The 21,586-nt window shown below is 47.2% G+C and overlaps 1 protein-coding gene across 3 annotated transcripts in view; it reads right to left on the reverse strand.

The window, feature by feature from the left end:
- Positions 1 to 3,774: 3,774 nt before the first annotated feature.
- Positions 3,775 to 21,586, reverse strand: part of MAPK6 (mitogen-activated protein kinase 6) — a 28,609-nt gene continuing 10,797 nt past the window's right edge. The window contains exons 1-6 of one of the 3 annotated variants that reach the window (XM_082060576.1): positions 18,011 to 18,147; positions 11,137 to 12,357; positions 10,299 to 10,443; positions 7,586 to 7,750; positions 6,765 to 6,966; positions 3,775 to 6,139 (exon numbers count right to left, since the gene is read on the reverse strand). In XM_082060576.1, the coding sequence (XP_081916702.1) occupies positions 5,041 to 6,139; positions 6,765 to 6,966; positions 7,586 to 7,750; positions 10,299 to 10,443; positions 11,137 to 11,691 (2,166 nt within the window). In that variant the 5' untranslated portion in view covers positions 11,692 to 12,357; positions 18,011 to 18,147 and the 3' untranslated portion in view covers positions 3,775 to 5,040. Of the gene's footprint in view, positions 6,140 to 6,764; positions 6,967 to 7,585; positions 7,751 to 10,298; positions 10,444 to 11,136; positions 12,358 to 17,624; positions 17,753 to 18,010; positions 18,148 to 21,586 lie in introns of those variants that run through there. The other 2 variants (XM_082060577.1, XM_082060578.1) reach the window with 2 other exon arrangements.

The raw sequence follows: 21,586 nt of genomic DNA on the forward strand, positions 1-21,586 counted from the left end.
CCCTGCACCCCAGGAGATGTCCCTGCACCCCAGGGGAGGTCCCTGCACCCCAGGGGAGGTCCCTGCACCCCAGGGATGTCCCTGCACCCCAGGGGAGCTCCCTGCACCCCAGGAGATGTCCCTGCACCCCAGGGATGTCCCTGCACCCCAGGAGATGTCCCTGCACCCCTGGGGAGGTCCCAGCATCCCAGGGGAGGTCCCAGCACCCCAGGGGAGGTCCCTGCACCCCAGGGGAGGTCCCAGCAAAGGACCCTTGTCCCCACAGGATGCCCAAGCCAGAGCGGGAGCCCAGGCACCCACCTGCCACCCTGCACAAACCAGCACAAACCAACACCTCCATGTTATCAGCGCGGGAGGCAGCGCCGGGGAGGGCGGGCGGTTGCGAAGGGCACCGGTACCGCTGGCTCCGAAGCCGGACAAGTCATAAGTTCCCTGTGCTGCACCCAACTGCCCAAAGCACACTTTTGCATTCCACAGCACACAGAACGCCCAGGCTGGGTGACAGAGAGGTTAAAAGTAATTTTGGCTGCAGTCGACCAGCACATAGATTACAAGAGGAATTTGGTTATCACAGATCACTATAGAAGGGCTGCTCTGCAGCCGGGATGTGACAGAGGGATTCCAGAGGGAAGCCGATGGCCCGACGTGGTGCAGCTGTCGACAGGGCTGTTTGCAGAGCCATTGGCAGCTGTTGACAGGGCTGTTTGCAGAGCGCGGCCGCACCGGCGCTCCCCACGGCCGGGGGGGCAGAGCTGCCCCGCGCGCTGCTCATGCAAATCACCTTATCAACCATGCTAATGCTCCCGCGAAGGAAGTCAGTGAACTCTCCAACAGTCCATATTTTAAGGAGTTCTCAAATAGCACTCAGAGTAAGCAGATAACCACTTTAAATATAGACACACAGGAATGGAAGCCCAAGAGTGCCGGGTCCCAGCCGTGATCTGGATTATTTGCGTGTTACTATTTGCGTTACTCCCCAGGTTGTTCAGCTGAAGTCTGATGCAAACAGTGGCAGAACAACAAACGAGAATTTGCAGGATTTTGTAAGCACTGAAGTAATTCAAGGAACAAGGAAGGAATCGATCCAGGGTTGCTGTTGCTCGGGATTACACCTTTGGAAAAACGAGGACACTTTACCGTATATAATTATGTGTAAAACCTAACTGAAGGCTTGACAAGCACTTCTGAATCCCAGCAGCAGAAAAGCAACGTGAGGAAAGACTTGTGAGAGCAGATTTTGTTCAATGATGCGTTTCCCCTCTATTGATATCCAAAAATAATCCGCAGCACAGCACGGCCCTCAGTTCCTCAGGACGCCACTACAGCCCTGTGGTTTGTAGTACACCTGCAGAGCAGGGGATGAAAGTCCACACGTGGTAAAACTTGTTACCTCTGACTATTGTAGAGTTTAGAACGGGACCCAGAAAACCAGCAAAAACAGTTCTAGAGCAACATTAGTTCCATATGTAAGAAAAACCCTGCAGGAAGAAGCCTCCCCCCTGAAAAAAGGCATTAAAAACCTGCCCGTAAACTGACGCCTCCAGGCAGCCACGCCAGAGCTGAGAGCTCAGCGAGGCTCTAAATCGCACACCGGGCACGGCCCGAGAACGGGAACTTCTACAGCACAAAACAAGCAGACGCAAGTTGACAGGAAAGCAGAGTAAATCAAGGCACACAAACGCAGCTGCAGTCACTGCTGCACATACGGGGAAGGGCTGCAGCAGCTGCCCCCGGTCCCAGGCGGGTGGCAGAACTGGTGTCCAGCCTGCGGTCCCAGCACTGACCAGGACGTGCCCCTCGTGCTATAACCAAACCCCTAACGCAGCCTGGGCCGAGCCTTACAGAAATAGGGAAGTTATATATAGCAACTCTTATTTAATTAAACGTAAATACAATTGTGCTGAAGTTAACTGACCATGTCTGAGAACATCCGATGGGAACGAGACGTTCAGCATTGCGCCAGTTTGTAATTAATAGAGCTCGTGATGACGGTGCATGGAACAGGCTCTGTCCTGGTCTGTTCAGCAAGGGCGAGCATCACCTCTTCCAGGTCAAGTTCTTGTTACATACACTTTAAAATTCCAAAGACAGACACGAAAAGGTAATTTTAAAACATGATTAGTATCCTAATTCCTTATTTGCTTTTTTGTTAAATAAGGGTGTTCTATTTTACCTGGCAAACACGTTGGCACGAAACAGTGGTCCCTTTATCTGGCTTATAATTTAAGCCTCTTCCATAATCTGTTTTTAAAGACAATTCAGTTGCCAGGTCACGGCCAAAAAGGGCTACACACGTCCTATTATTTGCTTGCAGGGACGGGCATGGCGACGAGCGTGGGACAGACACCAGCGCAGGGAACACCCAGCTGCACACTCAAGGGTATCTGCGCTTTTTGGCTGTAGGTTTCGCTGCGCATCGTCCTTATGAAGCACTTTAATGGACTCCACATTGGTCATTACTCCTGCTTAATGAGCCAGACGGCCCAGCCGCACCGTCCAGCGCAGGGCGGCGTGTGCGGAGCAGGTTTGTCCCCAGCGCGGTGGCGGCGCCCGCTCAGCATCGCTCCCCCGCACACCTGCGCCACCGCAGCTCTGCGCTGGATTTGTGCTCAACGCTTGACTCTCCTCTTCCTTTTTGAGTATAAAATGTTCCCTTTCTACCATTACAGGCTTCTTAGGTACTGCTGAGTTTGGTGCTCTTAAAGAAGGAAAAAACAAAGAAATAAACAAAAAAAAAAACACACCAAAAAACCCCCCCAACCACCTCCATTTGCACGAGATGTTTTGAAATGGAGCTTTGTTTCCAGTTTCTGAGCATGTCCCACCCGCTGCCTTCACCAGCCTCAGAAAACCCCACGACACTCCAAAACCAGCTCTTGCCTTGGAGAGCAACCAGCGGCTTCCTCCTCCCTGCAGCCCCAGACGCACAGAACGACACGGCTACATGAACAGCCCACACCACGTCCCAGCACACGGGCTGTGTCCAGCCTCCCCAGGTGACCATTTGCTGCCACATCCAAGGGGCAGCTCCCTGTTCTAAGCGAGTTGCAGACGCGCCACCTGCCAGGGTGAGTAGGGATGGAAAAATCCGCAGGAACCAAGACAACGTCATGGAAAAAGCTGTAGGAGTTTGCCAAAAGATGCAGCTTTATTAGCTCCCTCAGGACCGGTTCTGATGGAGGAACTGGCAGACAAATCCACACCGTTCTCAGGGCTTGCTGCAACAGACCCAACCTGCGCAGTTTGGTGTCCCGCAGGAGTTACCTGGTCCTGCCCCTGCGCTCAGGTGTCAAAGTGCCCCCCCCAGGCTCTTGGCCCATTATCTCCACTGCAGGACGCCACCGACACCAAGGGGCCCCCACAGCACCTGCTCCACTTCCTGCCTAAAAGCTGACAAAACCATAATGCTCACACTCTCACAGTCAGTTGTATTTTCATCAGAATGGTTACTGACACCACCACACACTTCGGCTGTCACAGCCAGACCATTCCACACCATTTCCTGAAACACGGGTCGTGGGCAGCAGGACGGAGGTGACACCCCGCGTCCCCTCCCAGCGCAGGGCTCCCCGGGGCTGCAGCACCATCTCTATATATACATATATATATAGAGAGAGAGATGATAAATAATGAATACAATGATAAAATATACAATAAAAAGAATAAAATAAATAAAAATGAATACTCGGAGTGCGCTGCCCAGGACGCGGCCCCCACGCCCCCGCAGGGCAGCAGCAGCTCCTGCTCCTCACACAACGCACCAAAACACAGTGATTTTTGCTGGCCATGTTTTTATTTGGTTTTCATTGAAACAGGGGAGCCAATGATACATCCAGGATTTCAAAAAATCAGAAGGTAAAACAAATTTTCAGAAGACCGAGATGCTACATGCTACATTTAACCTAATCTTATTCATGCTTGCTTTGGAGGGGGGGAGCGGGACAGGAATCATTCAGTAAAAACATACAGTAAAAACAAAATGCCTCACCATATAGAACTTTAACCTACGGTTATGTTGTACCTTAATTATTTCCATGCACACAACTAACATTACAAATTCTTTTAAAAAATGAACACAGTTAAGACTTCTAGGAGCATCTGATAATAAAGCAATTCCTAATTTCCTTTGTAGAGATCAAGCACCTCCAATTACAAATTCCTATACACAGTGAGTGCTTCACTTGAAATGAAAACTAAAAAATAGACATTAAAAAAATGTATTGGATAGCCTCAGAATAAGCCGATGTTAATATATCTCCAGCTATGTAGGCAATAAAACCATAGTGCTAAACAAAAACTTTTATCTGAAAAGTAACTTAAAAATTAAGTTGACTTTCTATAATTACAGAAATATACTTATTTGCTAAAATAAATAAAAGTGCTGCATATTAACACTTCACTATAAAGAATGCATACCAGAACATTTATAAATATTGAATGATCTTCAATAAGAATAGCTACTACAATAATGCTGGCTAAATAGAAGTGCCTAATGAGAAGCACTATGGGTGGTTAATGTTTTGCCACATACTGCTGTTACCTTGAGGTAGATAACACATGCGTACCAAGTTCTGCGTTCGGTCAGTTGCTGCTGGTATCATGTGTCTGAGAAATGTCTACAGTATGAAAAACTCCAAAATACGCGTGAATGAAAAAATGGTTCGGGAAAAATAGATATTTTCATGCAATTATGTACAGTCTCACTGTGTAAATTTCAAGGCAAGGTTCTTTTTCTGCAAAACATGGACACTTTGACTGAGAGAATGGGTTTTTTCTTGGTTTAGTGCACTTTTTGTTACTCCTGCATTTTGCATTATTTTGCTCTATTCTTTAATTTGTGTGCAAACGACATGCCAGTTTAGAAACAAAAGTAACGCATGTATAGAAAGTAACTCTGGATTGTAAAACCAATGGTAAACAGAAAACTACTGAAATCCATACCAAAATGACACCGTCTGATTCAAGTAAAAAAATTACTTACACTAGTAATAAAAAAAGACAAACAGCTCATGAATAGAAAAGAAATGTCTGCTGAGTGTTTTAATTCAGATGTTTCAGAATGCTGCTGTAGGTCTTGTGGGGGATCTGGGGGGAGGATTTCACGGCGGCAGGCGTTAGCGTGGCCTGGATGGACCTGAGCGGCGAGCCCACGGGGCTGTGCAGCTGCGGGATGCCCATGGCCTCCAGCTGCTTGTTGAAGAGCAGCTCCCCGCCGGGGCCCAGGAAGCCCTCTTCCCTCTCCTTCTCCCCGAGCTTCCCCTCCTCTCCTGGCTCAGGTTCTAGCATTTCAGCATCTTCTTTCTTACTAAAAAATTTGTCCAAATAACTGGTGTAAGTATTTTCTTTCTCAGCGTGTTCATCTTTCCTGACTTCGCAGCAGAACTGGTCTATGAGGAAGCACTCCTCCCCGCTGCCCACCAGCTGGCTGTCCCAAGAGGCCTGGTACAGAGCTCCCAACTGCGCCAGATTGGCCATGCCCTTCTCCTGCTTCTCTCTGCTCACCGACTTGGATATTAACCCTTTCAACTCTATCTGAGACACTGAGCTATTCAAGTCATTTAATTTAACCACATCAGTAGACTCGTGCTGTAAACTAAGCTGAATGGTTTCTGCTATAAAGGAATCAAAGTCAAACCCTTGATTCTTCTCCCTTTCTTTTTCAACAAGCTGCTGTGATGCTTCCTCAAGCGCTATCTGAGCTTTCACCAACCCATTCTTTTCACATTTAGACTTGCCTTTCTTATCAGACTTTTCTTTGCTCTGTTCCTTCCAGTTTGAAAGATCTATAATAAGCTTGGGCTCATAGTAATGGTTAACTTCACTGTCTCGCCAAACTAAATTATCTAGGTATGAAGATGACCTCATTTTGTAATTACAAGTGTGACTACATTCCAGATCACAATACTTGTTCTCATGGTGATCCGAATACTGCCAGCAAGGCTCAGTAGAGAAGTGGGTGTCAAAGGCAGGATCCTCCAGATACTTTTCACGATCTCCATCCAAATATTTGCGAGGATCTACTTGCACTTCCTCCTCATCAGTAACATCAGAAAGAGCCCTTGGATCACGCTGAACTTCATCAGCTTCATAGTTATTATGAATAGGCCAGTCGTGGTCTGAGAACTGACTGTCATGGTATCTGTAAGACAATTTCCTAAGCGTTAGCAACTAAAACACAGTCTTCTGGCTCCCGAGACACACACGGCTTAGAAATTCCATTACAGAACAACAATGATTCAACACAGTTTTGCCTCTATCCAACTGGGTACTTCTTCCAGGTTTTTAACTTAATCTAGCATAAAGTAATCCTCATATGTACATCTGAAAGATTTAAGCCCAGGATTATCTACAATAGCTTACTCCATTTACACAAGTCTTCCTTAAAGTGTGTTTAACTGACTTTAAATGACTACTGCAAATCTCTTTACTGTTACAGGAGTTAACCACTGGACAAGACAATCATACTTTAAACTTTATTCATTTAAAGTTTGAAAAAAAAAAAAAAACAAAAACCATGTAATGGAGAGATTAACTTTAGATTCTAGAGTCCTAAGTGCATCTCAGGAATGCATCAGCATACCTAAGTCAGTCTGATGAACTATGAACCAAATGATAATGCCCTGCCCGTAAGGGAAAAGTTTATTCTCAGGTCAACTTAGGAAGAAGAAACAAATGGAAAAGGAAATGATACCCATGAAGCAACATTACTTCAAGCACACAAACATGCAGTTATGTTATGTGACACAGTAAAGTGATGAATTTACCTTTCCCAATTATAGATATGGCTGTGACTTTCATCCATCAGCAGAATATCATCAACCTCATCTTCAATGTGAAAAGGATGACTTGAAATAGGCTCATCCGTTGGAAAGGAATAAATGCTCATATAAGGATGGGACAAAGCTTCTTCTGCTGTCAATCGATCCATGGGACTAAATGTCAAAATTTGCTCCAGAAAGTCCAGTGCTGTGGAGAAAAAGTTATCATTAAACGGGAGAAAAGTGACATTTGAGACATCTGGAATTCCGGGTTAGGCGCAGTGCTTTGCCCTAGAGGTGTGCGTTTGCTCCAGAGCACCAGCTGCTGACCCTGTACTGTCAAACAGACCTTCTGGAGCCGCGGGAAAGCTACAAGAGTAGAGCCTGAACCTAAGATCAACAATAATCTAACTTAAAGCAGGAAAAAACAGTAAGAGACAGAATGCTTCTTGCTGGATTGGTATCCACCAACAGCTATTGGAAACATTGCTGTCAGTTTGTTTCGGGACTTTCTTTCAAAAAGAGCTGAAAGACAGCTGTTTTATACTGACTCCATTCCAATGTTCCCTCATGTTTAGAAGGGCAGTGTTTCAAAACAGAGCAATTCAATCAGCCTTGCAGAGCAAACACGTCCAGCAGAGATCCACAATTCCAGCCCAAAGATGACCAAGCAGCTATTTTGTAAGCAACTTTTGTTTTTTAATTAGAGCAGAAGACAATTCTCCTTCAGACAACATACAGATTCTGCTAACTAAACTTGTGTTTAACAATCACACACACACTGTAAAGTTGTTCACTATTTTATGATTTTGAAATACATGTCTTACCTTCAGGGCTGATGCCTGGAAGCAACTGAGTTAAAGGTTTGTGTGGCTCAGTCATATCATTTCTAATGTAAACTGGAATTACGTTGAGAAGCTCCTGACGGTCCTCCTCGTGTACAACAGGAATTGATTCTAGAATCAACTGCATCTGTTCAAGTTCATGCGCACCTAAACACCAAGAGAGAAAACAAGCTGCCATTGCAACTTCAAAGGTTTGTCAAAACGTGGTGCTCTGGGCAGCTGCGTTCAGCAGCAGACACGCAGCTCCTACACACAGGGCAGGCTGAAGTTCTGAATTGGAGTGATAATAAATCTGAAGAGCTCTCACACGCTATAGTGTATGAAGAATTATAGATCCGCTACACACAGACAAAGCAACCTCACCTGAAACTTTTGCAAGGATGTTTTCACCGTGGATGCAGCACTCTACAGCAACACTATCTGTTAGATGCTATATACTGCAATCCTGCCCTTTCAACTGAGCCACCTGACAAATTCAATGTGACCTCACTTTGAATTACATGCCCCTTAATAATAAAAACAATGGTTGTTTAGCTCAGCAAGAGATCTTACAGACCACAGTATTAATACTCTGCTCTGAAACCCGGTATTACTGTCAGGTGCAAGACAAAAGTCATCAGTCAGTTAAGCAGTCTAATCTTGTTTAAAAACAAGTACTGGATTATGATTGAAATGATAGCACACGTTTAGCACTACCTGAAGTTTCCCTGGGTAAAGAACTATAAGGGCTTATACAGCAGGTGAATTTTGAATAATGAACAGCACCAGTGTTAAACTTGGAGTACCCAGAAATACAGCTTGTCCACCTCAATCTGTTGTTGAGCTCCAAGAAGCACGTAGCACCCTAGAGACTCAACTAGCAGATGAAAATATATAGGATTATTTGCATGCCAGGGTTTCAGCACGCAGCTCTGGGCAATCATCAGCAATAGTGACGCAAGTGACATTAAATACAATGTACTGTCACTGTACCATCTCAAAATCTACACGCTAGCAGTTCGCACGCCAGTGTGCACTGCACATCCTACCACACGCCTGCCAGCTGGATTACGGAAAAATGAGGTAAAGTCACCACAGAAAATCTGACCAAGACATCCATCCTGAACCGAATCGGTCCTGTCTCATGTTAACCTATTTGGATTGAAAAAGCTGTTTTGTTCTTCTACTTCAGACTATTACAAATTACTTAATATAATCGATCAGATGTTAGACTGTCTGCAATCTGCTGGAAAACAGATTCTACCGTATCATTATTTCATGTCCTATCCACCTAAAATCAACCAGTTCTCTTTCCACTATAAATGAAACTAGCATTTAAAAATGTTTACATAGAAGAAAGAATTACAGCAGCTGTTTGGAACAGCTGTTGAATTCCTCTGCCTCGACCTCCCTCCCCTTGCTCAGCCCAGGTATTCTGCAGCTTTCAGCTGCGTTCCCCTCGCTGTTCCCGCCAGCAGGGTTCCTAAGGGACGGCTCACAGCAGACAGGAGGCTGCAAAGGAGCCACATCGAGCCCTCCACATAACTCGGCACAAGAATTTTACCTGGAGCCTCAGGACAGGCTGTCAGATCTCCAACCTCTTTCCCTTTCCAAATGCATGATGTTAAGAAGTTGACTCTTCAGACCAGCAAAATATGGCAATGTCTAACACACACATTCACATCTAGGTATCTACACAATGCAATCAGGGCACACAAACGAACCTCTGAACTTAGAACTTTGGTTACTAAGACTAGTTTAAAAAATTTAACTCACTACATAGATATTAGATCAATAAAAAACTTCAGCAAAGACCAAGGCTACTCAAAGCAAAGGCAAAATGCTGGGAGTTGCACTCAAGCGATGCTGAACGCTGAAATCCACAGGCTTGCTCCCACTATTTCACTACTCCAGTAGAAGTGCCTGGTGCAACAGAAACCCAGTGAATCTCTTATCAGCCAAACATTCAATACACTGGGAACATTAGTCCAATAGTTAGTAAGTCAAAGAGTTCACAACTCACAGCAAGCTAAGAAAAGTCTCTTCGCATGATCACCGATTTCTATAAAATAATGATTCCAAGGTGCCAATACTCCATGAACAGCGCTCAATGGGAACAGGCTCTCCACTTCCTGACCTTGACACACCAGGCTACGAACCCCTGCAGCGCTGTGCCTGCGGCGCACCCGCGGCTGAAGGACGCCAGCTGCGAAACGCAACCTCGAGTCCTCCCTGTACCACTGAAACACACGCCAGGCTACTCTTTCATCATTAAAAATATAGACAGAAGGGAGAAATGATTAGGTTGACTAGATAAAAAAAAACTTTTATGAATATGACACTCAGGCCATTCATAATCCTCAAATACTCCCTGGATACATCAGTTCACTAAAATACATGTATTTAAGAACACTTCTTAGGTATCCAATAAATTTAGCTTAACCTAATTACAGACAGATTTACCATATATGTGAGTACTAAATTAAATTGTAATATTTTTCCAAATACACACTGGTACAAGTAACAGAAATTAAACACCTTCTGCTTTACAAATACATCCATTTATAGTTTGCTTATATAGTTGCATAATAATATAGCATATGCTAACAGTCAATGGCTCTTGATACCGGCCACAAGAATCATCCTTTCTTTAAGAAGATAATGAAGCAGTACCATTCCTTTTAGGGATATACACACACATTTTTATTCCACCCACCTGCAAAGAGGGTTTTCCCAGTCAGCATTTCAGCAAAGATGCAACCTGCAGCCCACATGTCAATGGCTTTAGTGTAGTTGTTAGGAGAAAGCAAGAGACGAGGCGATCTGTACCATTTAGTAACCAGTCCTTCAGAAAGATGGCCCTAATGAAATGATTTAAAAACAAAACAAAACAAAAACTTACTTAGGTTTGTCTGTTTCCTATTTTTTTAATGCCCTACCACAAGATTTTTTGGTCTCGAGGTCCCAGGGATAGCACCATGCGCTCCCTACTACGCCTTTTTACCTTTCAAAAAGGAGCAGTAATATCTTTATGGATGAACGGCAACAATATTAAAGTATGACACTATTTATTAGTCAAATGAGGTACTGCAGTAAAACTTTCTTATTCCCAGATGGCAAATAAATGCAGAGATAATAACAAACTCTCTAGTGAAACATCATCTTAACCAGGAAGACAGTATCTCTAAATCAATCCCAGGTAGTAGCTGCACTTGCACACTATGAATGTTCCACTAATAAACTTTTCTATGGCTTCTATAGTTATGCCTCTAAATGTTCTCAATTCTGCATTCACTGTTAAGAATGTGCTTTTCTGAACACATCTAGTAATAAAAAAAAAGTTTCTTTTATGCTTGCAGTAGTCCTACCTGAGACAAAACACGGGATCCAGGGATCCCGTTAATCTATTTGCAAGCATTCCAGTTCTACTGTATGAGGCCTAACACGATATCCCGCCTGCTAACGAGGCCTTCAGGCTACCTCCCTCTGCCAAAGGGAGGAAGATGCTATTCTAAGCATGGCTGTCCATCTATCACTTAAATATTCCCACATACCTTGTGGGAATAATGAGGATCCATGATTCGTGCAAGTCCAAAGTCACCGATCTTCAGCACCAAGTCTTCGGTATTAATGAAAAGATTAGCTGGTTTGAGATCTCTATGCAGAACATTTGCAGAGTGGATATACTTGAGCCCACGTAGCAGCTGGTACATGAAAAGCCTGGCATGATCTTCCAGTAAAGGGCCTTGCTCCAGCAGATTAGCCAGATCTGTCTCCATGTATTCCTGGACAATGTAAACACAGTTCAGTTCTGTAAGGGAGCCCACGTCATCTGTTAACTGGCTTCCACTAGGACCAAGAATTTCAAATACTTTGACAATGTTATCGTGGTCAAGTCTTCTAATAATTTTGATCTCGCGTAGAGCATGTTTAACACTCTGGGGATCTGTAAGGACAATCTTCTTGACAGCCACTCTTTTGTCACAGTCATTATCGACAGCAGAAAAAACTAAGCCATTTCCACCGCAGCCCAGTGGTTTTAAGTCCATATACCGAGAGCCCAGATCAAAACCATGAATGTTCATGAGACTTTCAAATTTTTCTGCCATTTTAAAATTCCTTACGTTTCTTTTTCCTCAAACTACTAAGCTTCTGTAAACACGCAGAGACACTTCCACTGGTATCTGAAGGAAAGGTCTTGCAGAAAGGGAGAAGAAACACTTGGCTTTGACTGCAAGATGGTTTCTTGACACTCTCATTTCATTATGAGCCAGCCAGGCCTGTTGTGTCCCCTTGAATTTAGAGCCCGTAAGCTCTAGAACTCAAACCGAGCATAAGATAGAAAGATTGCAGCATTCATAGTTCAAGAAAGGTGCAGCATTTCTGCAGACATTAAAGAAAATACTCACGAGAAACTCAAACGGAATGAAATGACATACTATGCACTCAGCTCTACTGTGCTAAACTGGTTAACATTTAACAAAAATGTGAATAAATATGCACATAATAGGCTTCTATTAACATCCTCTTCCTCACAGTGCAGATACATTCAGTGTTGGACTGGTCCTGAGCAGCGTCATTCTATGGTGCTGGTAAGCACTATTTTTTCCTTCTTCTTCGTCCTCCTCCTCCTCCTCCTCTCCTTTGTTTACAGTCTAGTTGAACGGGAAACTGGCAGCTCTTGATTTACAAAAGATGCCTTCTGTTAATGATCAGGCGGCTCCAGCTCACCGCAATCACAATCAAAGCTACCATCCATTTTACTCTGTGACAACCTGAAAAGGAGAGAGAAACACATCAGTATTGCAGCTCATACAGGAGTCTTCCTCCTCCCGCAGCTCCTTAGGCTGACCTAAATACACAGCTTACTTAGCGTCCGCTTACAAAGCAAGAAACAGTCACAAAAGCTAAACTAACTAGAAATGACATACACTTTTCACACTCGTGGAGGGAGACTGATGATAATCACCAACTGCCATTCCTAAACATATACTGGGCAAGTTTGACATACAACCTATTGAGAATGTAAAACTCACAATGACAAATCCTACTGAATCTTCATAAAGGAGGGAGCATCACAGAACACTTGGTAATTCTCCAATACAGCTGTTAAGAGACAAGTCAGAAACAATAATACGCTGCACATCAGTCACTATATTTTGGAATAATTCTTTCTGCTAAACTTTTACTCAACGACAAAACCAGGGTTTTAATTCTTTCACCACAATAAGAGAGAACTGGGAACCATTCTTGCGAAAGGGCCAGGTTTGCGCGCTCCCAGTGTTTTTGCCTGTGCAGAACATACAGCGCACATCCAATGCCACTTACAAAGCTTGAATTCCTGTGATTTTGGATAAAGTTTACTAACATCTCAAATTGTAATTTTGCCTCTATAGATTCATTGTTACAGGAATCATAGTGGTAATACCTACATACCAGACAAGTATTACTACTTTATCAATTACTTCTATGCTTATCCAACCTAGATTACAGATAAAAACATAACAGCAAAGTACATTTTACACAGTAACTGATCTATTAACCGTTTCCCCTAACATAAGGGCACTTTCAGACATCATTTATTTTTTAATAGTCTAATGGATGCAACTAGTATTTATGAGCAGCAAAGTGGTAGTTTTCTCAGGAAGCTTCCCTGGCTGCAGCAGCAGAACGCAGCCAGAGAGACCACATGCTGCATTTTGCACAACATCCTCATTTCTTGTAAAAGCTCAAATATGCCACAAAGACAAGAGTCAAACGTAAACCTTATAGTGTGGTGAGGTTTTGGCAATTCCATCACAAGTCACTTGTATGTTCTTCCCCAACAATTATAGGTCATATCAAACCACTAAATGTCTCTATCTTAGATTAACATGTGACAGCTCTTCACCCAGTCTCTAAATAAATGTAAAGTTCCCTGAACTATCCCAACACTTTAGAATCAACTGTATGAGTGTTTTCCCTTAAAACCGCGCTAGCATTTCAGTGGGACAAGCGGGACCAAGGAAAACAAGTCTCCTCACTCCAAACAGGGCAGCAAGAGCAGCTGACTAACTATTAACATATTGCAAATAATGGCCTCAATTCACTAAAGTAATCAGAATTGCATGCAGAAAAATGGAAAAAAAAAAGGGAAGAAAGGCACTCTGGCCAGCAGAAAGAAGCCTGTTTGAACACATGAAACAGCACCGTTCCTGACACGGACACACGGCCCAGGCACCTGAACACGGGCAGGAAGGAAACCCAACGCTTGCCCCCAACAGCTTTCTCCCCTTGAGAATCCTTTCCTCACCTACTGCCGGAGCCCTGATTTCAGACAGTGTTCTACAAGGGTTACTATAACCTCAGTACAAACATAATGAGGTGAAACTAGCTTGAATTTATATACATATTAACACATCAGCACAACGACCTTTCTTATAATACCCATTAATTTGCTTAAAGGACAAATAAAAACTTTATCCTAGGATTAATTAAAATAGCATCAGTGACTACGCAACTCTTTGCTCACAACTATAAAAACCAGAAGTCCAGCCTCTTGATGTTTAATTTTTTTTTTTCAAACCTGACACTATTTCCTCATTCCCATGCACCATTGCCAGGCTCACTCAGTCTGAGTTGCTGCCTGTAAAAGGTTCACACCACCCCAGACCATCTTCCTTTCATTCTCCACCCCCTCAAAAAATGTTACAGAAATTCATGTTTGTAGCTTATACTCGCACTTTAAATTTCATTTTAACGCGAGGTCCAAGGCTTCTGTTCAAATATCGTGCAATAAGCTGTGTTTTATATCCTTGGGACCATCTAAAACCATCTGTACCCTTCCCCACCATCAGGCCTATTGTTCCACATTGCTGATGTCTTCAATACGCAGCCACACAGAGCGGGTTTGCAGCGGCTGGGTGACACATCTGGACCCTCTCTTTTTGCTAGTGCCACTGAGCAGCACCGGCCCAGATTCAAACAGATGCCCATCAGCAGCGAGAAGTTGGATCCAGCGACTTCTTCATGTAACTCAGCTCCTACCCTGAGCGCCAGGACTGACGGACGGCAGCAGCTCCACAGCCAGAGCAGCTACGACCTTTGTGCCTCACGGAGAGAGGCAGCTACGGCCCCTTGCCCATGGAAGCAGGAGCCCTAAAAACTCTCATTCCGTATTCCTGAAGTGAAGCATTTTTAATCATCAGCTTATACTATTTCCTTCCACTAGGCGACCACTAACTGCAGCATTTTCAGAAGGTATGTAATGACTTTCAGCAGCAGAGTGATTTAGCTAGGAAAACAAATGTTGACAACACAAGTGATCCACTGCAGCCCTTAACGTGACCTGATCCTGCTACAAAGTTCCTACGTAACTACAAGCAAATGTCGTAATCCCAAAGCCATAAAAAGCATGGTCCAGCTATCATTCGAAACAGGACCTAGTCCTAGTGAGCTGACCAGGGGCCAAGCAGAGACAGTACCTGACATGGGTATGGTGAGGACAATTAGAGCTTGCCCTAGCAAAAATGCCCTGCTATTAAAACAAATTAAATTAAGACTCAGTAATTGAGAGTGATCTTTCACTTACTGCCACTGAAATTCAACTTTGGAACTGTAACAAATTACAATGCCCAGACAACGTTCAGATCCTTGTCTAAACAAAAAAGCAGCTCTTCTAAACCAACCTCCTGCATTAACTAATCTCCCTTTTCACACTCCAGACCTGCTGCTTTCACTCTGCCGGTTCCAGCTCCCCCGGGGCATCACTCCCGCAGGGAAGCAGCTCAACTCCTTTCCCCATCCACAAGTTAATAGCAAACAGACATTTAAGACAAATAGCCCTGTGGACCAGAAGCAGATAGGAAGAGTGGAAAATAAAAAGTTAACCCCAAACTTTCTTTCACTCTGACCACGATAATAATTACTTAAAGGGTAATCCACTAGAAGAAATCAAGGCTTTTTTCATGCCGAAATGAGCTCAAAGTAACGAGTTTTCTTCTTTGCATTTCACAGTGATTTTTTAACTTTGGAAAATAATGAGGTGGTATTTTTAAAACACTAATACTTACAGAGGGTGACACCAACACCCATTGAGCTTATACATTTTCCATTTCAATAAAGGTCATAACCATCAGTCCAACTGCCTGTCCTGAAAATACATACACTAAATAAACAAAGTTGACAAATTCCTCTTCAGTTGTGTAACACGCTCTGACCACTTGAAACACACAATGGACCATAATATAAAAAAGTGGGATTTATCACCCCAGTTTGTGCCGAATAGGCTGTTCGCACAGACACTGATGTTTTCATTTAAGCTGTCACCTTTCCAAGACTTTTTTTAAGTGGTACTTTTATTCCTTCCTCCCACAAAGTTTAAAGAGGGAAGCACAAAGCTACTAGTTTCTTATGTGGTTTCCAGCTATGCTTTTAAAAGATCAGCTCTTGGGAGAGGGCAACAGAAGTGACCCACAGAAGGGCTGTTGTCTTTGAAATGGTTCCTGGTGCTGGCAGATGTCACCACGGGCCCAGCTTCACGCACCGCGCCAGCAGCCCCTGCAACCCGTGCTCAACTCCTGCACGTGGATTTATCACAGCTTTCAGGAAACAGGATGTGCACTGAAACACAGGCAAGTATGAGACGTTTACTTTTTCAGAAATACAAATAAGACGAAAGATACCAGTTAATTTGATTATGCAGACCACATAATGATCAAATCATTAGTCACAAGAGAAAGACCAAGAATGACTAATGACATATTATACAACCTGCTAAGTACTATCCCTTTGACTATAAAAATACAGGGCACAGAAGTGTTTTTTTAGCTCAGCCACGTTGCAGTCAGTAGGCAGAGTGAGTCATCGCCAGCTCACGAAACTGCCGCTTTTCTCAAGCCTCCTACTTGCTCCCCACGCTGTTTAGGGAACTCTGTGCTGGCAGTCAGCAAATGTTACTATTAGTTTATAAATCTTCTGAAGGATCTGTAAAAGCACACAAAAATCCGCCGCGTTTCTCTGTATCATCAAATCAAAAGGGTTTGGTCCTCCCTTCGGACAATTCAGTGAAGAATCCCACCGAAAGAGCCTCCCCCAGCCAGGCACAGCCCGTGCCCCCGGCAGCTGGCACTGTCTGCCGTTCCGCTCAGCAGCTGACCAGCCAGGAGTGAATTCAAGATCACGACCGCACACGCAAGGACTGAGCCGAGAGGCTGAAATTAAAGTTCCATTTTAGCTTCACAGCACGCAATTTCTGAAGCCCTTTACCAAACTAAAATCTGCCCCTCAGCCACCCCTTTTTGGAATTTGCAACTAGTTTATAAACACATAATGCTATCATAATGTGTGTATATGTAAGTACATATATTAATATATACATTAAAAAAACCTTTTTGGCAACCGTGCTTTTGTCAGTATTTGCAGGAGCCACATGACAACACGCCAACCACTGTTTCTTTTTCCACAACACAATTAACTTGGCCATTGTCAGGCTGATCCAAAACGGTACCGAATTAGCCAGATCTGATCACACAGAGCGCGGTGGGTGCGTCCTGCCCGCCGGCTCCTCCGAACCCCGGCACTCGAGCAGCGCCTCTCCAAGCTATTTTCACCGGGTGCTTCAACCCACTTACGAAAAGTATTAAGTCACTTTTTCCACAAAAGGTGCCGGAGGTTCCAGGGGGGCCCGCGGGTGCCCCGGCGGCAGGACCGAGCGGCGCTTGTCGCCGTGTCCCCGGCACGGCTGCCGGAGAGCGGCGCCGGATCCTTCGCCGGGAGCCGCCGGCAGCGAATCCAGCAGCAAAACTTCCGCCGGCTGGAGCCGAGCCCGGGGCCGCCGCCAGCCCGCAGGCGGCCCGGCAAAGGACACCCTTCCCCGCCGCGCCCCGGCGCCGGCCCGGCTTCGCCCGCCACCGCCGCTCCTTTCCCGCACAGCCCGTCCCGCAGCGCGGACCCAGCCTCGCCGCTCCCCGGCCGCGGGGGGTGCGGCCAGCGCGGTCCCGGCCGCACGGAGCCAGCGGACCCGGCGCCCCCGCGGGGCCGCCGCAGCGCGGAGGAGCCCTACCTTCAAACGCCCTTCACGGCGCGGCCGCCGCCCGCCGCTCCGGCCCCGCGGGCCCCGTCCGGCGGGAGAGGCGACCCCCGGAGCCACGGGGCCCGCCCGGGCCGCAGCCGCCGGGAGCGCCCCCCTCGAGGCCGCCCCCGCCCGCCTGTCAGCGCCCGCTCGCCCCCTCAGCCCGGGGCCGCCGCTGCCCCCGAGCCGCCGCAGTGCGGAGGGGCCGGGCCTGGGCGAGCCCCGGCGGGGCGGGGAGGAGCGGAGCGGGCCGGGGGCGCCGCCGCTGTCCGGCGGGAGGGAACAAAGCGCCTTTGTGCGGCGGGGCCGGGCCCGCGTGTGCGGCAGCCGAGACCCCGCTCCCGCCCGCCGCCCCGCCGGCCGCGCCCCGCACTCACGGGCCTTCCCAGGCTCATCGGGGGCTGCGCTGCTCACACGGCCGGGCCCCGCGGCCCCGCCACCGGCTCCCGCCCGGCGCCCGCTCGCCTCGCCGCAGTCGCCGCTGCCGCAGCCGCCGCCATGTAACCCGGCGCGGAGGGCAGGGAGGGCGGGGCCGCCGCGGCTCAGCCTCCGCGGGGCGGGCCCGGGGCGGCCCCGGCGCAGGGGCGGCCGGGAGGGGCAGCGGCCGGGGGGTGGCGGCGCTCGGTCCTCCGGGAGTTTGTGCTGAAGGCCCCGGGGCCTGACCGCGCTGCAGGGCCCGCACCCGGACCCTTCCCCAGCGGGGCTGGCCGGGACAGCCTCTCGCAGAGCGGTCACCTCACGGCCTGGCCGGTTCCCTGCACGGGATACGGCGGCTGCAGGAGCCCGAGTGTCCAGTTACCAGAGAACAGAAGCGCCAAACACAAAGAAACGGGCCTGGTGGCGCTGAGCCGGGGCTGCGCGCAGCCAGCAACGGGAGCAGCCGTTATCAGGCCCTGCGGGGCTGCGTTGGCGCTCCAGGCTGCAGTTACAATGGCTGCTTCCTCTTCCCGTTGGATCTCCGCTGCCTCCGGGCAGCTGCGTGCAGCCGGAGTCCTGCTCCCCAGACCCCTGTGCGGCCCGAGCCCCGCAGTGCCGCCGCCGGGTCAGGTTCCCTGACCGCACACAGCACCTGCAAACACAGCCCGCGGGGAAGGGAGGAACGGGGGCTTTCTGCAGCTGGGGGGATGCGGCGAGGAGGGCCAGGCCACGCTTCCATGCCAGGCCACGTTTCACAGTTTCACAGTATCACAGTAAGTTTGGGATTGGAGGGGACCTCAGAAGCTCATCCAGTGCAATCCCCCCTGGAGCAGGAACACCCAGATGAGGTTACACAGGAAGGTGTCCAGGCGGGTTGGAATGTCTGCAGAGAAGGAGACTCCACAACCCCCCTGGGCAGCCTGGGCCAGGCTCTGCCACCCTCACTGAGAAGAAGTTTCTTCTCAAATTTAAGTGGAACCTCTTGTGTTCCAGCTTGATCCCATTACCCCTTGTCCTATCATTGTTTGCCACTGAGAAGAGCCTGGCTCCATCCTCGTGGCACTCACCCTTTATATATTTATAAACATTAATAAGGTCCCCCCTTAGTCTCCTCCAAACTAAAGAGCCCCAGCTCCCTCAGCCTTTCCTCACACGGGAGATGCTCCACTCCCTGCAGCATCTTGGTGGCTGCGCTGGACTCTCTCCAGCAGTTCCCTGTCCTGCTGGAACTGAGGGGCCACAACTGGACACAATATTCCAGGTGTGGTCTCCCCAGGGCGGAGCAGAGGGGCAGGAGAACCTCTCTGACCTACTGACCACCCCCTTCTAACCCACCCCAGGTCCCATTGGCTTCCTGGCCACAAGGGCCCAGTGCTGGCTCATGGTCACCCTGCTGTCCCCAGGACCCCCAGGTCCCTTTCCCCTACGCTGCTCTCTAATAGGTCATGCCCCAACTTAGACTGGAACCTGGGGTTGTTCCTGCCCAGATGCAGGACACTTGCCCGTGTTAAATTTCATTAGGTTTCCATGCCGGGTCACTGCCTGTGACAGCCGGGAGACGAGCAGGACGAGGCGGCCCCGCTGTCCATCTCGGCCTGTGGGGTCCCACGAACCACGGCCAGTGGAGTGGTCTGGTGGGCCCCGTTCAACCCTCCTGGCTTCAAACATGCCCATGGTAAAGCAGCAGAGCCGCGGCGGGCAGGCGGCAGGCCGGAATGGCAGCAGCAGCTCTCCTTCTCCGAACGGGACAGCTCAGCTCAGACGTTCTGCAGTCTGAGTGTCATGGGGACCTGAATGTTCCCCCACAAGCGTCTACAAACTACTTGCCATTACTCTTCTGTGACACCAGAGAGGATTTCTCTCCTGCTGTTGCATCTCCCCTAACACATCTAGGCAGGGACAGTAAAACTCTACTTTTCCCTGAAAATCACAACTAATACAACAAAATGAAGCAAAATAATTACAACTTATTTCCTCGCTAGACTTTTATGCAGCATTCTCACTGGAGAGAGGCATGAAATCAGCAGGCCCGTAGCTATCAGAAGAGCCTTGTGCTCGCCCTGCCGCAGTTTTGGTACATCTCTCAAGACAGGGTGCCGTTTCCCTGGGTCCCCTGTGTGCCTCGGCAATGCAGAACGACTCAAAAGAAGATAAAACAATTAATGCTCATTTTTACGGGTTACACAGATGTTATTTATAGTTAGTACTAGGATAGAAGTTGCATTGCACAGGGTTCTACAGCTCGCTCTGCTGTCATGTGGACAGAAGCATCCAACTGACCCCTGCATTTCTAAATCACATAACTTATTTTTTTAAATAAATGAGTAATACATCAACATGCAAGGTGCTCCCTACCCAGATTCTCCAAAGTTATTTGAATAACTTTTAAAACCCCTTCAATTATGAAGCCAAGCATTACCTGTTTCAATTTAGTCAGATGTGTTGCCAACTCTGACATTGCTCCCGGTAGCAGGAGAGGTGACTTGGGCATTTGACAATAGCACACATGCAAAGTCAGTAACTAACAGGCTCTTTACATTACAATATTTGCTAATTTATCGGCAGCTAACCCTGCTGCCAACAGTGGAGAAAAGTCAGAAACGTCGCAGTTCTTCTGCCCACCCAGCAAAACAGAGTTGGAAGATTACAGCACTGGCTGCTCCAGAAGGCCTGTATTTAAATACAGGCTATAAAAAAACCTGCAGGAGTGCATATTTGGAAGAGGTGATGTTAGGACGGCAACCAGAGCCAAGCCACAGTGGAGTATTTACTTGCATTAAAGAAAGAGATTTGGGACTCAAAAAAGGCAGGAGCAGCAGTGGTTGTATGTTTAAATCCAGAGCTATTTAGTTAATTAAAGAATCCTTCCACCCATACAAAGTATTTTCATTATGAGAGACAAAGGAACAAGCTGATTCTAGGGTACTGCAATAAGAAAAATATGACATTACAGCCTTGCCACAGCACCCGGAGAGCCCGTCGTCGTGGTGTGCCCGTTGGGACCCTCTGCCAACACCACCCGGCCCTTTCGGGCAGGTGGAGGCTGCACGTCCATGCAGTTGGCTCTGCAGCAGCCCAGGCTGTTTGGAAAGCAGATCAGCAAACGCAGAGGAGGCTTCCTCGCCGGGGTAGCGCACTCATAAACCTCACATAGTCCAGAAGTACCACCATTTCTCTGCGTTCCTAATAAATAAATCAAGAGCTACTTTATTTTTTGTCTTCTTCGTGTGTTTTTTGTTTTGGGTTGGTTTTGCTTGGTTGGTTTTGGTTTTCTCCCCTCCAAATTTTTTTCTGCCATTCTAAGAGCATATTTTGTGGTAAGATCTAATGAATGAGATCCTTCCATCTGGAGGCAAATCATGCAACAAGGAAGACCGTGGGGCAGGAATGTTACTTGTCTTCAGCTTCACTATTCATAGAATTACGAAGCATGTGAGAGAGAGCAGCTCAGAATTTAATTGTGTGTCACATGGCCACTTACAGCTATCTAATCCAGCAAATTGCTAATCTGTTCTCAGATTTTTAATATGCTATTG

Source organism: Streptopelia decaocto (genome assembly GCF_964273445.1).
Source record: "Streptopelia decaocto genome assembly, chromosome: 9".
Lineage (NCBI taxonomy): Eukaryota > Metazoa > Chordata > Aves > Columbiformes > Columbidae > Streptopelia > Streptopelia decaocto.